Raw genomic sequence first — 15,766 nt, 5'->3', positions numbered from 1 at the left:
AGACATATTCGTTCACTCAACAATTATTGAGCACCTCCTGCATGCGAGATACTGTTCTAGATTGGCTGGAGATTGGCAGTGAGCAAAACAGACAGAAACATCTACCTTGTGAAGCATGGGTTTTGGATTATTTCTTTAAATCATTTAAAGAAAGAAGGAAAACCAAGGTAATAGTAAACAGGACATTCATAATGGTTACTTTGGGAGGAAGGGAGTGAAAGAAGACAATGGAGGGAAGGGAAGAGAGAGAAGATGCAAGGGTAGGTTATGTTCCTAGACTGAGTGACTTCCTTATGAGAGTTCTGTTGCTGGGCTTTCTAACTTCCATGTCTGTTGCAGAGATTTACTTGCATAGATTGGATATTACATCAAATTTAATTTCAAAAAGAGCCACTCCTCTGGATCAGAAAGTATAAACAATGGTGTCTCTCTGGATGAGAAATTTGTCTGGGCTAATTTAAAATGTTTATGGGAAAGTGGGATGCACAGTGGAATCTTACACTAAATGGAGAAATTTTAAACCGATGGGCTTGCACGCCAAGGTTTTGAAAGGCTGGTGAAGAGCAAGGTAATATATTTAGAGGAGATTTTTCAAGTTATATAAGGCAATCATGACCTCTGAGTGATCGTTTATCAGCCAAGAAAGGAACCAATAGAGCATCTATATAAGAAGGAAACTTCATGAGAGCCGAGATTCTTATGTTTTGTTCACAAGTTTTCAATTGTCAAGTTTCTTTCACAGACATTACCCCATTTGATTTTCACAAGTAGTATTAACCCATTTTATGGATGAAAATTCAGAGGGGCCCAAATTACCATAGCCAGTTGGTGCTGGTATTTGGGCCAGCTCCCCAGCTTTCCAACACTTGCCACACAACACCACTCTTGAAGTCCAGGGTTCAAATGAACCCATATTTATTTACAAAACCCAAGAGTGGATGTTAAAAATAAGTTTCGGAGAGTGAAATATAAAGCAATAAAAAGAAATACCAGTCCACTCTAGGGGTGGAAAATGGATGGAACTCATTACTATAAGGAGGACCACAAGCTCAAACTATATATGCTCTCAGAAACATGTCTACGTGAATTCCTAAATGACAGATTCACATCAGCTATTTATGAAAAGTAAAATGTCTGCAGGGCATCTCTTCCTTGAAAGGATGTTGAGCATTTTTACAAAATACCCTATAGTGCTATTACTGGGGTTAGAATCCTGAACAAAGTAAGTACTATGACAATTATATTCTTATGACAAATTACATTGTCTAATTCCAAATCTTGTCTTCTGTTGGTAATTGCCTAGGATTTGCTGTGGTTATGCTCCTAATCCTAATCTGATATTATTTCAACAGAGTTGAAAAGCTCCTGCCAATTGCTTTTTTCTCTGAGGAAGAATTCATATTTGGAAAAAAAAAGAAAAAGGCATGTGGGTTAGTTTGGCTGTTTAAAACAAGCACAGGGCTCTCATGTGTATAAAGTTCAAGCCTCAGACATATTAACATCACATAGGAGAAAATACTTCTGTGCCCTGACCACTGACAGTACTTTCAACCTTGGACAATGATCACGAGGGAGATAACAGAGAGGACACCTGGCTTGAACTAACCAGGTCCCCAGCCAGAGAGTAATAACTCACAGGGCACTTCCTGTGGGAGACATGATAATGCTCTCTTTGCATACGAAAGTCAGCAAAATAGTGTTATTTATCCAATAAACATGGCTTAATGGTTTCACTGTCTGCAGGGACAAACACTAGAAAACAAAATGGCTAATTTTTCTATAATAAAGTGAATTTGAATGAGCAACTTAAATCAATATTAGGCAGCCAAATTATGTGTATTAATATCTACACATCATTAGCATAATCCCAAGTGAATTTTTTCATTACTAAAAGTAATGTTAGGCTTGACTTTGCTTTTCCCTTGATAGTAACTTATATATTCTATATTTGGTTCAGAAATAACTTTTGTTTGAAACCTAATCCACTTCTGCTTCCTGTGTATACATATACACAGAAACACACACATACATGCATGCAGACATATATCACACATACACATGTTTTATACACATATTCATATTCATAGTAAGAAGCCTCAGTACAAACATTATCAGATACGAATTTCCTACTCAGGTCAGGAAAAAATGTGTCCCTTTTCTGTCAACTTCTCTACCCAACTTCCTAGCATTACGGGCTTTCTTTGGAAGAGTGCACATAAATCTAACAAGTAAATATGTAAAGTCTAGAATAATAGTGAAGCCTAAAACAAAGCACAGAACCTGTATCAACAAGAATCTGATGGAGTTCCAATCTGTCCCTCTCTGTCTTACTTCATTTCAAAATCTCTGTACGCACCCAGAAAAAGGAAGGACGTCTCTCAATGTCCGGCAGTACAACAAAACAGGGACCTGCGAACGGGGGCCACACTGAAGGGAGGGTATCTTTCTGGCTTGGAGAGTGTTCAGGGCTGCAACTATGGGAGCCATGGAGCAGTGAATCAGGAGGTTTTATGTGGCAGATTCTGTGATAAAGGCTAGAACATCCTCATTAGTGTCGCCCAGACCAGCGGCTGTCCAATACAAGTACGATGTGAGCCACGTATCTAATCTTAACTATTCTAGGAGCCACATTAAATTTTTTTTAAGATTTTATTTATTTATTTATTTATTTGAGAGAGAGTGAGTGAGCATGAGCAGGGGGAGGGGCAGAGGGAAAGGGAGAGAGAGAATGTTAAGCAGTCTCCATGCTCAGTGCAGAGCCTGACGTGGGGCTCGATCTCACGACCCTGAGATCATGACCTGAGCCAAATCAAGAGCCAGCCACTGAACCGCCACATTAAATATTTTTAAGTAAACGGCTGAAATTGATTTTTACAATATCTTTTCTTTAACCTAATATCCGAAAGATGTTATCATCTCAATGTACAATCCATATAATGGGGGTATTCATGAGATCTTTTATATTCTTGTTGTTTTGTACTAAGTCTTTAAACTCTGGTGGGGACTTTACACTTGCCCTGCATCTCCAGTCACACCACCCACATTTCAAGAGCTGAACAGCCCACGTGGCTACCAGATAAGGCAGTGCAGGGCTCAGTCTTGAGACTCTTGAAGGTCAGACTCTTAGAGGCCAATGTTACAGGCACACACTCTAGTATTTGCTGCAGAGGATTTACCCCTCAAACCGTACTCCCTGCTTCCCGTTTCCTTGTTGTCCCAAACATTGAACTCTTGGTGTATTCCTTAGAAGCAAAATTATTTAAGAAAAAGCACTTTAGGGGCAGCTGGGTAGCTCGGTTGGTTGAGTGGCTGGCTCTTGATTTCTGCTCAGGCCATGACCTCAGGGTCATGAGATTGAGCCCCGTGATGAGATCCAAGCTCAGTAGGGAGCCTGCTTGAGGATACTCTCTCCTTTTCCCTGCTGTACCTCCCCCTGCTCGCGTGTGCTCTCTCTCTCAAATAAATGAATAAATCATTAAAAAAAGAAAAGAAAAAGCACTTTATTTTGTTTGTGTGCAATTATGTCAAATAAATAAGGAATGCTAGGTTTTGTTTCCTTAAAGAACAGGGTGCTCAGCCAGTCCTGAAGGTACAGAGGACAAGAGGAAATCTAGTACAGGGTACAGGGTCTCTGATGAGAAAAGAATTATAGACGGTGATCACCCACCCAAGTGATTCTGTGATTCACACTGCCCTAAATGTATAATCTGATGCCACGGGCCTCTGACTATTATGTCTGAATCTAGCGGCCTCAGTATCCACCTCTTTCTTGACAGTTGTTTGACCCTTTAAAGATACCATCTACCTTTCCATTTCCTTATTGCACTTGAAGATGGTAACAGAAGTTCAAGGAGGAGGGCAGCTTCCTTTTCTTAGGAACTGTCATGTTCCTGCATCTTATTTGCATGCATTTTCTTCCAATTAAATGTGCTGAAGATTCCCAAAGCTAACTTTATTTTCTAAAAACCAATGCGTTTGCTTTGTCCCATATGTGGGCCTTTTGCAGTAGTAAAATACTTCTAGGCGAATGGTTTGCTGATGGCCAAGTTGGTAGAAAATCTCCTTTAAATAGCACAGCTTGGATATGCCACTAGCATCCTCACTACACATATTCACGATTTTCTTATTTTCTTTATGACGTTTTGGAAGAGATACAATTATAAGATCCAAACTACTTCTAGACATAGGCATTTTTTTCCTCTCTGAGGGTGAAATTATAACTCACTGTGGGATTTTTTAAAAAGAAATGGGAGTTGTCATTAGGGAAAATATAGACCATTTTTTAAAAAGCTTGAATCTAATTTCAAGACTAGAAGAGTTTATAAACATTTTAATTACTCTCCCCAAAATCATTGTCTAGCTGTCATTCCATAGTTCCCCTCAAAGTTATGAAAAAAATTACTTTTTAAAAAAAAGCCAATTTGCAAAATTAGTGAAATATAACCTAAGTAGCACGACAAACACAGGAATGGGAGAACATTCTATCAAAATTTCTATCCATAGCTTATTAATTTTACGTTAGTAATGTTCCTATCTTAGAACTACCTTCCCTGTTTACCAGCGCTGCCCAGTGAAATCTTCCACAGGATGATGGAAATGTTCTATTTCTGCATGGTCTAATATGGTAGCCAGCAACCACATGTGCTATTGAGCACTTGAAATGTGCCTCAGGCAACTGAGGAACTGAACTTATTTAAATTTAAATTTAAATTTAAACAGCTACATGTGGCTAGTGGTTACCATATTGGATAGCACAGCTATATATAGTTAGGGCAGACACTAAGTCACTTAAGACTTTGTGCCTCGGGGTGCCTGGGTGGCACAGCGGTTAAGCGCCTGCCTTAGGCTCAGGGCGTGATCCCAGCGTTGTGGGATCGAGCCCCACATCAGGCTCCTCCACTATGAGCCTGCTTCTTCCTCTCCCACTCCCCCTGCTTGTGTTCCCTCTCTCGCTGGCTGTCTCTATCTCTGTCAAATAAATAAATAAAATCTTTAANAAAAGACTTTGTGCCTCTATTGGCACAACAGCCTTGAGATCTAAGGCTCATGTAAAATACCAAGCACTTTATGACTTCTTTTTTGAAAATATTAAATAATTAAATAGAACAGCTTCCATAAAGCCAGACAGAAAAAAAAATCAAGCCAGCTGTAAGAAATTCTCTGAGGATAATGCTACTCCTTAGGATGAGCCAGGAAAGGGGACGGACAATGAATGTTCTGGAAACATGGGTCCTAGATGTCAGTTTCAGCTATAGTTCCACCACCAACTAGCTAAACAGCCCTGGGCAGTTCCTGGAGCTCCTCTGCCCTGATTCTCTTACTTATGTAATTCTAGAATCTGCTAGAACAACCTGCAAGCCCCCTCCTCACTTGAAACCTATAATGAAATATAAAGTCAAACCAGCTTATGAGGAAAAAAATATTCTCAGGTAGGAAGTGTTGAGCATGGTTTACCTGAACACCTTCTGTAATTTCAGTTCCTACACTTTTCACTTAAGATATAAGCTAACTAATATATATTTTTCCCTCTGAGGATTCAGAATCTGGGAGTTTCGTGAGGTGGTCCCAAGACTCGATAAGCTCACGCAAAATGAAATGCTTTTAAGACTCCAGTGAAGACAGTCAACTGGATGAGAAGTAGTCCTATTCTTTTTTTTCTCCCCCTTGGTCTTTTTTCTTTCGTTTGGAAAATTTTCAAACCTTGGAAAAGTTGCAGGAATAGTACGATGAACACCTGTATACCCTTCACCTCGTGAGACTGTTCTTAAGTACAGACATCCCTAAGTCCAATCCCCTAGGTGATTTCTCTACAGAGCATTCACTTGGTGACACCTCCCACTCCTAATGCGGTGAGAATATGCCTCGGTCGGGGTGGTTGTGGGTCTGGATGACTACCAACGGCAACAAACGAAGCACAACCAGTTGTATTACTGTGTTCTCCCTGTTAACAATGAGCATGCATTTCAGCCTTAAACTTTAATGTCAGACACTTCGAAAACAGAGATAGAATCAAAAACCAACCCTCTATGTTTCAAGAGGAAAAAACCTGATCTTTGAAATTAAGGAGACATTGCTCCAACCCCAGCACCTCAAATCCAAGCTCTGTGCTCTCTCTGGAACTGATGTCTTTGTTTGCAAAAGGGGATGCGTGGTCTACCTCAGAGAAATACCCCGAGGATTACATGTAAACAGAGTGAGACACTGCAACCATTCAGTATTGTTGGTTGCTTTTCCAGTTTACCAAGCATTTTCCAAACAGTATACTTCAGGAATGACAACCCTGTGGGATAAATTCATCAGATATCACTATTTCTGCTTTAAAGACAAGAGAGGGGCGCCTGGGTGGCTCCGATGGTTAAGCATCTGCCTTCTGCTCTGGTCATGATCTCAGGTCCCAGGATCTAGCCCCATTCAACAGGGACCCTGCTTCTCCCTCTCCCTCTGCCACTCCCCCTGCTTGGGTTCTGTCACATTCTCTCTGTCAAATAAATAAATAAAAATTTTAAAAAAATTAAAAAGACAAGAGAACAGAGGCTCAAAGATGTTCAGGGCAGGAGCGAGGGAAGGGGGAGGAGTCAGCATCTACTGAGCAGATAGGATAGCCAGGTCCATGGGAGACAATGCTTCCATCACCCCTGTTAATGCTCACGTCAATTCTGTGAAACACGCTGTCATATCTGCAGTTTGCAGTAAGGTTTTAAAGCTCAGAAAGGCTACTTTCACCAAAGGTCACACCGTTAGCTAGTTGTAGGGCTTAGTTAAGTAAGTATCCGGTTTAAGTGCCTACATTAATGGTTTAGGAACTTTCGCTAAGGGTTCAAGAGTCCTGGTTAATGGTTTAAGGGTCATAGTTAGGGCTTAAAGCCTCTTTAAGAACCTCAGTTAAGGGTTTAGGTGCCCTGATCAATGCCTTGGTTAAAGGTTTCAGTGTCTAGATCTTCTGACGCTGAGGTTAGGGCACTTCCTGCAACGTTTAATGAAGACACGTGTCAGAACGTGAGATTTCTTGCCAGCTCAAGGAAGCAGACTGTCCAGATCTAGTGGGTTCAGCCAGGCAAGTGCCGTCCAGCTTTCCTTGTTGAAAAAGTGTTCTCCCAGCAGGCCCACCAAGGCAAGGGGTGATTGGCAGCCTGCACAATGTGTAGACAATGTCTCAACTCCAGGAATCTTATCAATGTAACCTCTGACCTGAAGTGATTACATTTTAAATAAGGCTATTCCGTGAACACATTTATTAGACAATGTCTATGGGAACTTAGGCATTGGATGATTTGAAATAACTCTTGCTATGGCTGAGGTTGGGTGACTTGGACAGCCAAGCTCTTGAAGCAAGGCAAGGCTGTAATTAGACCATGCTGTAGAAGATTATTCAAAGGTTGGCCCCCGCAAAGGTGTTCGATTCATAATAAATGAGGGGAAAAGCAGGCTATTTGCACAAGCAGCTGGTGGCTGACTCTCCCTGGGTACAGAGCCACAAAGTTTCATCGCCACTTGGCAATGCACACGTGCCAGGTCTTCAGCCTCAGATCCCAGTGAACAGACACATGGGTCCCGTTGCAGAGCAGACTGTCTATGGGACCAGCACATTCCTAACTGGATTTCCCTCTAGCCATGGAGATTTTAAATAAACCTCTGCTTTTGTTAGTTCCTTTGAGACACATGAGTGTGTTCTGTCACACCAACCAGCCTGCACCAGAGGTACACGCATCCATCCTGATCCCCTGACCGGAATCCATGTGAGCAACAGAACACCAGCTTCCATTCCCACTGAGCACATGGAAAGAGAAGCAGGAAGGTACTTAGAGGATTTGGAAACTAAGAGTCAAGTAAGGCCAAATGCAGGGTTGATGAAAAAAATCTAAATAGAAATCTGACCAACATAATAACAGGTGAGAAAAGTAAAAAGAAGAGAGGAAGGAAGGAAGGAAGGCAGGCATTTTGAAAATTAAATTGACATACATCAGGAGTCATGAAATGTGAATACATTCATAAAAAATAAATGATTGGTGGGTGATAGATGGATGCTATTAATCATAGGTCTATCACTAGGTCCCTTTCTCTTTCTCTCCTTCTAACTATCTTGGCAAGAATCTTGATCTTCTGGCAGAAAACTCTTTTCCAAAACATACCAATGTGACACCGCTCATGTATAGGTTTTCCAAACCCAATGTCCGGTTATTTTCACCATTGTGCAAAAACAGGAGACCCCGCAGAGCAGCAGACGGCCCTCAGCAGGACTGACACCCGGGCCAAGCCCCAGGTTGCAGCTCACAGAACATGCTGTCCAGTTAAGTCCCACATGGACTGGCCTCAGAAAATACCTGGTGTTTCTGTCCCCCAAAAGCTGAACAAATGGCAGGGGCTTTGAAAACACTTGGGAGGGGGGGATCTGGCATTTTAGCAAGAGTACACATATCAGTGGACCCTTGTCAAACACAGCAAACATGCAGTCATGCTTAAGAAAATTCTGTCCTCTCAGATTCTCTATCACTGGGTTCATCTGGGTTCCCACAAAGGAGCAGTGAAAAATCTAAGTTAAAGTGAGGTGTGGAAAGGTCACCAGAAAAAAAAGAAAAGAACACTACGCCTCCTCTGAGTGAATGATTTCTCTCAGGGCGTTAGTTTTGGCTTTGTGATTTTTTAATTTGCAATTTTTTTTGAAATCACAATTTTTTTGGTGATTTAAAATAACAAAAGTAATCAAACCATCCTGACCCTCTAGGTAACTATGAAATAAAATTACCAGCAGTTATCACTAAAACGAAAGTAAAGACATTTCTTTTACACAAAATTGAATATTTCTGAATAATTCAGGGGTCCAAAAGAAGACTTCTCACTGGGAATGTCTGTTTCAACAAAGATACTCTGTTTTGTAGTACTAGATCCATGGAGTTTCTAATTACACATACATGTCTTGGCAGCATGATTATAGTTCGGTTTTACCTTCCACATCGAGGGATATGAAAGATTTGTATATGTCACTGTTTCTGACCCTCCAATAGTGAGTAATGGAAATTCCTATTTATCATTTCTAGGATCAAGCCAGTGTGACAGCAGAAAATAGCATTATTTATTTGGCCCACATTACTATTGTATAAAATCTGGAGAAATAGATCCCTCAATCCATTTAGGAATATTCTTTCCCTAATTAAGTTTTCAATGACTGTACACATAAATACTGATTTTTACCTTTTTCCATTTGCATTTTAATTTAAAAAGTCTATGTTGATTTCATTTCTGTAATATTACAGTGTGTTTATGTTCCCAAAATCTTAACAACTTCTTATCCTGGAGGTCCCTTTAATATTTAATTTTTACCCTGTTCAGTTACTGGAAAAAATCTCATAGCTTTATTTATTACTTTACTTGAGTTGATTTCTTTTCTTTTTTCTTTTTTTTTTTTTTTACTCTGTGAAATTACCCATTTGGCAATCACATCACTAAAGTGCAAAAAGTTCTTCTTTCAATTATAAAACCCAATATAACCTATGATTATTAAGAAAACTATTTTGCAAATCAGCCATTGTTTATTTCAGAATACAATCAAGTACCACAGGCTAGAGTAAAAGTGTAAGGATAGAGATTTTTTTTTTCCACTTAAAATAATAAAGGTAATCAAACCTTCCTGCCAATCTAGGTGATTGTGAAATTTAATTACTAGCAGTTATCATTAAAACAAAGGCAAAGCAATTTCTTCTACACATAATTGAATACTCCAGAAGAAAATTTCTGAACAGTTCTTGGAAAATGTATTTAAAAATTAATTTTAACCTGATTATTTCATTTGTTATGTCTCAGTTGGTAATGCAGAATAAATGGTACGCTTGGGTGTTGCGGTTCAACAACAGCAAGTGAGAACATATTCTCAGGAAAATCAGATAACTTTGACCTTAATACTGAGTGAATTATTAGATCTTTACTCTCTGTGCAAACACAACCAAACCTAAATCTTCCACATCTATTCCTTCAAGAGAGGTTTAACCCATATTACTAGAGTTCACCCCTCCATATGCTATTCACTACAGAATCAACTGCTCCTTTTTTACTGTTCAACTGCCCAAGTATGTCCTAAGGCTTCCAGAGCTGCTCCATCAAACCCACTGCTACCTGAACAGAAAGAAAACCTCCTACCTATGTCAGTAGCAACAGGAGGTGATCTAGCAGCTCTCTGCATTACGCTGCTAATGGGTCTAGAAGCATAACTGTCCAGAGAAGAGATACCACCTACAAAATGGATCAACCGCTCTAAGAAAGGAAGTTGAAAATTAGGCCATAGACGTCCCCATCTCCAAGCCTTTGCCTAAGCTCTTCCCTCTTCCTGAAATGCCTTTCCCCCTCTTGGCTCTCTGGAAAAAAATTCCACTCATCCTTTAAGCCCGAACTCATAGGTCACTTCCACTGACCCCTGCCTATTGAGGGAATCTCTCCCTTCCTTGTACTCTCCTCCACGTAATTCATTTTATCCAAGTGGAATATAGATGACTATCTGTCATCCATCTCTGCTGCTGGATGGTGAGGGAAAGGATCCTAATTCATCGTTCTATTCCAAACTCTTGGGACAATGCCCGAAACCTAAAATACACTTAATGACTGCTTATTTAATGGACCTCAGACCTCAAGACCAAATTTAACATGCAATGTAAGAGGCAAATTTTATGTGTGTTGGACTTATTTCTGCACCTAAAGTCTGAGCCATGAAATGCCTTCTATTCCATTCCTCAAAGGAGCAAAATTTATTCACACCAAACACTGACTAAGTGCCACACCCTGGGCTAACTACTCTACACACCTCATCCCATTTAATCCTACGAGTAAGCCCCATTATTAACATTAGCCTTATCTACAGATGAGGAAATTGAGGCTTGGAGAAGTTGAGTAACTCACGCCAAATGACCCAACTGCTCAATGGGGCAGCCAGAACTCAAGAACAATAATCCCAGAACTTCAGAACTAGAAGGAATCCTAAAATTAACTTCTTCACTCAGCCTCCTTGAAACTGAGGCTTATAACTTACTTCCTGGCACATAGTAGGTCCTATGTGAAAATGGTGATAAATAGATTGGTGGAGTGCCCTATTTTCTCAGACTCTGGCTTTGCCTGAGAGAACGCAGCTGCCACCACAAACAGGCTCTCTTCTTTAGTGCCCAACACCTCTCACAGGTGTGAATTGCTTGTGTCATCTGAATTATTCATGATCCACACTACGGGTAAGTGTGCTTAAAAAGAGAACTACAGCTTCTTGTATTTTTCAAGACAAAGTGTCTGATTAATTGGTGTATTAAGCAATATAAGCTCATAGGTCAGTTTGATCTACATCAAATACTATATCCATGCCCACTTTTTGAATTTCAGTGTTCATGTAATTTCCCAGCTCCCATTAGGATTTTAAATACTGGTAACTAAAGCAGGAAGGAGACCCATCACAAGCATCTCCATCCTATCTGCAAAGCAATTACCATCGTCTAAAGCTCGTACTGTGTGACTTCAAACCCACGTATTTTTCTGAAGCCTGAATTCAATTTTTCGATCAGGTTTCTTAAGCTACACCAAGATCTGAACGCTTAGATGCCACAGCACCTGTAATTTATGCCATCGGTATATCATGTGATAAGACTGCCTTCTTGTCTTTTCTCCATTCTTCTTTCCCATTGCCACCTCTCCCCCACCAGTCCCTTTTCTAGTGGGCAGTTTTCTGAGAGGGCTAACCATATGCTAATCGTAAGCCAACATCACTGTATTTTAAATTCAATGTTAGTCAACCAAAATGAATTGAAAAGCAGCAGCAGTGGTTTGGGGGTACTAAAAATACGCTGTAGCATTTGCTGAGTTCTCAGAATTAAAACCACAGGCAGTCAACTTGTTGCTGCTCTTAATAAGATATGACGGTTCTGCCCCATTGGCTGCTACTACCAGCAACTTGAACTCTATCATATGCCTAACAACGCTGTGCCTTTGATTAGTTGGCAGTGATCAAGAAAGGAGGTGCCATTTCCCTGGAACTAAACCTGCCAACAAAGATAACAGATGGTTTTCAAGGGATCACCTTGTGCCACATCACAATCGCACCTTAGTCAAACTCGCCTTGTATTTATGATTAAATTAGTTACACATCTATAGATATGGCTAATTTATGACAAGCTTGCTGTCCAAAGATCCCAACCAGGTGATTCTTCCTCTGAGTTTAAGGTCCGGGTAATTGTAATTTAAAAACACACAATAGGAATTAATACAATAGTACCATATTGAGTATTTTCCTTAGGATTTCAAGACCCTCTTAACCCCCTGAAGGCAGTATACTACACTAAATGTCTTATCAGCTATGCCTTGAGGCTTTGTCATTCAAGTTTTCAGTGACCAGAGTGATAAGAAGAATCCTACCTAATGCATCATTCTGATTAGAAACCCGTCATACTCAGAAACTAGAGGGTCTGTTTCTATTGATTCCTATTCCTTCAGATTCATTAGCTGCTTTTTCTCTTCGATAGGACCTGCTGATCAACCAAAAAAAAAATCTAAAAGAAGCCCTCCCTTTGCTCAGCCACACTTGAAAACAAAATGTATGCCTGGAAAGTGAAATTACAGAGAGTATTATAAGAAAATGTCCAAAGGGCCACATAGGAAAATCACACACACACACACACACACACACACACACACTCGTAAACCGGCAGATTGTCAGAGGTTGGGCTCGACCTTCCTTCCTCTAACTTGCTTCAATCAGGACCAGAAACACAGAATCCCTTCATTACTTCTATCTCAAACCATGCCCCAAGCTTGTGTCTCCACGGAGCTAATTTCTGAAACAAACAAAGAAAATGAAGTCTGTGAGGAGCGAGGGTTTTCTCCCCTCTTCCTTGGATTTGGGCATCCAGCCTGGCGGGCGCCGCACCGCAAGCCAGCCCCGGGAGCCCAGCGCCACCCTAACCTTCCGCGCCCCGCTAGCCCAGGTTCCAGCTGCGCCAGAAAGTGCGAGGCTGCCCTGCTCCTTTCGCTTCTCGCCTGCTGCTCCCCAAGTCTCCAGAACACTCGCGTTCGCACACTAAGGGCGCCACCGCTCTCCCACCTCTGCGCTGTCAGATGTCAGGCGCGGAGGTGCTGTGGGCGCCCCGGGTGCTGGCAAACCAAACAAGTGGCACACCGGGCGTCCGCCCTCCCTCCGAGAGAGGGGGCAGGACGGCCACAGGTAGGCTCTACCCACGCCGGGGTGCGAGGCGAGGGCAGGGGGCGAGAGACCCAGCGCGGCAGCCTGCGTCCGACGGGCTGAAACTCACCGGAGGACACCGAGGAGCCGGACAGGCTGGAGTTGCTGGACGCTGCCATCTCCGCGCGTCCCGCGCGTCGCGGCTGGCTCAGCCCCGGTGCGGACGCCGCCGCCGCTGCCCTCGCGCGACCGCTCGCAGCCTTCGCGGCCCCCAGCCCATGGCAAAGTCCTGGGGACGCGCAGAAAGCACCAGCCTCCGGACTCTGCCTGCACTTCCTGCTCCGCCAGATGACGCGCTGCTGCCGCCGCTATTTATTTGTGGTTTCCGTCCCTCTCGGCGCCTTTGCACGCTCCTCTCCGGGTGTCGGGGGGTAGGTGGGAGCCGAGGGAGGCCGAGGGGCGGCCGGAGCGGACTAATCGTGCCTCTAGTCGAGCCTCAGCTGAGGTCCGCGCTCCCCCGCGCGCGCCTGGGACCACCGCGCCCGGGCGGCCCGGAGGCGCCCCGCCGGCTCCTGCACCCTCCCCTGGGCTCCCGCCTCCCCGGCGGCACTTCGAGCAGCCCGGGCAAAGGCGGCAGAAGCCAGACAGACAGAGCGACCTCCCCCTTCTCCCTCCGCCCCAACTCCGCTCGCGCGCACACAAAGGAAGGAGAGGAGAAGCGGGAGCTCGGGGGCTGGTTCAGCTGCCGCGGGCTTGACAGCTCCTGCGACTGGGGCTGGAGGAGGAGGCTGGGGACTGCAGGGCAGGGGGACGCCAGACCGGGGCGCGAGACCCCGAGGTGCTGGGGAGGCCGCCGGGGGGCGCGGGGCGAGCGCGGCTGCGGTGCGCAGCGCTGCTCCACGGTTTGGAGGCAACCGGGAGTGCGGCGTGGGGAGAAGGTGGTGGGGCTCGCTGCCCGTGGCCAGGCTAAGGAGCGGCGAAGACAGCCGGGGAGGGGGGTCCAGAGGGCGAAGACGAGGTCACTAAGGAGACGGTGCTAGCGAAAAGGGGGTCTGGGATGCCAGAAAGGCTCTGGAGAGCTTCTTCCACTCCCCTCCAAATTGTCCTTTGTTACTCTGGAGCTGATGGCCCCTACCCTGCAAGAAGGTGTGTTTCCTAAAACACCCTCAGAACACCTAGCAAGCCCCATCCAGAGGCACTTAAGTACCCGCAGCCAGGAGCAGTGACTGACGGGTCCACTGGGCTTTTGAGGTTGCCCTTCAAAGAAACAGAGATGTTCCAAATATGTCATCAGGCCCACACAAAGCCGGGTGTCAAGAGAAAGAGGTTCTCTGACTTCGTCTGGTAAGAGATCCTCACAAAAGACTTGGCAGCACGTCCAACTGTGCCCTTTCAGGGTAAGGAATTGCTTAGGTGTGTGTGAGAGAGAGAGATTTGAGCACAAGGTGTGTACCTTCCCCCTGTATTTAAACCTAAATTAATTTCAGTGGGAGGAAATATCACACAAATTTTTTTAAAATCTATTTCACGCTCCCAGCAGGGTAATCGGTTCTTTCAATCCTGAAGCAACAGAAAACTGTGAAATTTGAACAGAAATTGTTAGATCAAAGAAAAACGCAAACATTAAAGGAATGAAAGTACTCTCATTATGTAGCAAAGTATAAAGTGTTCACATTGGGGTAGTTCAATTTTTAAAAACATGGTTAAAAGGACAGAGTCAATTTAAAAATTATCAGGAGTGACACAGGAACAGCAGACAGTCCTAGGGGGTCCACATCAGCCATGCACCCAATGTACAGTGAATGATAAATGTTGAATAATCATAATATACACTCATGTCACATTTTCTAGTTGATTTAAACTTTTTTTAAAAATTCCCTTCAGGATGACATCCCAGCACATCTTCTCAATAAGGCTCATTTAAAAAAAAAAAATACAGTTTTCTGAATAGCTGAGGGCTCATGAGCCTGCCTCAGCCACATTGAATCTTCCTGACCCTCATCTATATGGAACTTGGAACATCCCTGCCCGGTATAAGGAGACCCGAGCACCCCCCCCACACACACACACACACACTCCTTTTCTCTCCTTTTGTGCAATACAGCCTTGATGCAGCCTAACTTGGAGTCCTTCAGGGATATATGGCCCATCACAACACTAATCTCTCAGAATTCACTTCCTGTTTTCCCAAAGTTCTTCTGATCAAAGGCACATCTACTTGATTAACTAGTAACCTATGTATCTCTCCACATCTTTAGATGGTGGACTGACTTGGCTGTGCCACCTCGTAGGGTTGACACCCTCTGGACTTCGAAGAAGAAAGACGACACAGGAATTCATACTCTGGTTCCACCATATATTAGTTATGTGACCTTGAGCAAATTACCTACACCCAGTGAGTCTCAGTTTCTTCACCTGCAACCCAAATCCTGATACTATAGGGTGTTCTGAAGATTAAATGAAATCATGTGTATAAAGCCACAGTGTACCTGGCAAACAGTTTGTGCTCCGTAAGTGATTATAAATTGTGCACCTGAAAGGCCAAATCTATGATTGGAACTTCTGCTTTCTCCATTGCATCTGGAGATAACTAATCAGCAGTGACTTGTTCCACCAGGGGAAATA

At 43.2% G+C, this 15,766-nt stretch overlaps 1 protein-coding gene across 2 annotated transcripts in view; it reads right to left on the bottom strand.

Moving 5' to 3' along the window:
- Positions 1-15,766, bottom strand: part of LOC117804103 (beta-chimaerin) — a 228,363-nt gene that overhangs the window by 171,644 nt on the left and 40,953 nt on the right. Inside the window, exon 1 of one of the 2 annotated variants that reach the window (XM_034669701.1) lies at positions 13,272-13,895. The exons of the other annotated variant lie outside the window; for it this stretch is intronic. Within the exon in view, the coding sequence (XP_034525592.1) occupies positions 13,272-13,320 (49 nt within the window). The 5' untranslated portion in view covers positions 13,321-13,895. Of the gene's footprint in view, positions 1-13,271; positions 13,896-15,766 lie in introns of those variants that run through there. 2 annotated transcript variants of the gene reach the window in all.

The sequence above is a fragment of the Ailuropoda melanoleuca genome, chromosome 1 (genome assembly GCF_002007445.2).
Source record: "Ailuropoda melanoleuca isolate Jingjing chromosome 1, ASM200744v2, whole genome shotgun sequence".
Classification (NCBI taxonomy): Eukaryota; Metazoa; Chordata; class Mammalia; order Carnivora; family Ursidae; genus Ailuropoda; species Ailuropoda melanoleuca.
Note: the sequence above shows the minus strand (reverse complement) of the source record. Positions and strands in the feature narration are given on the sequence as shown.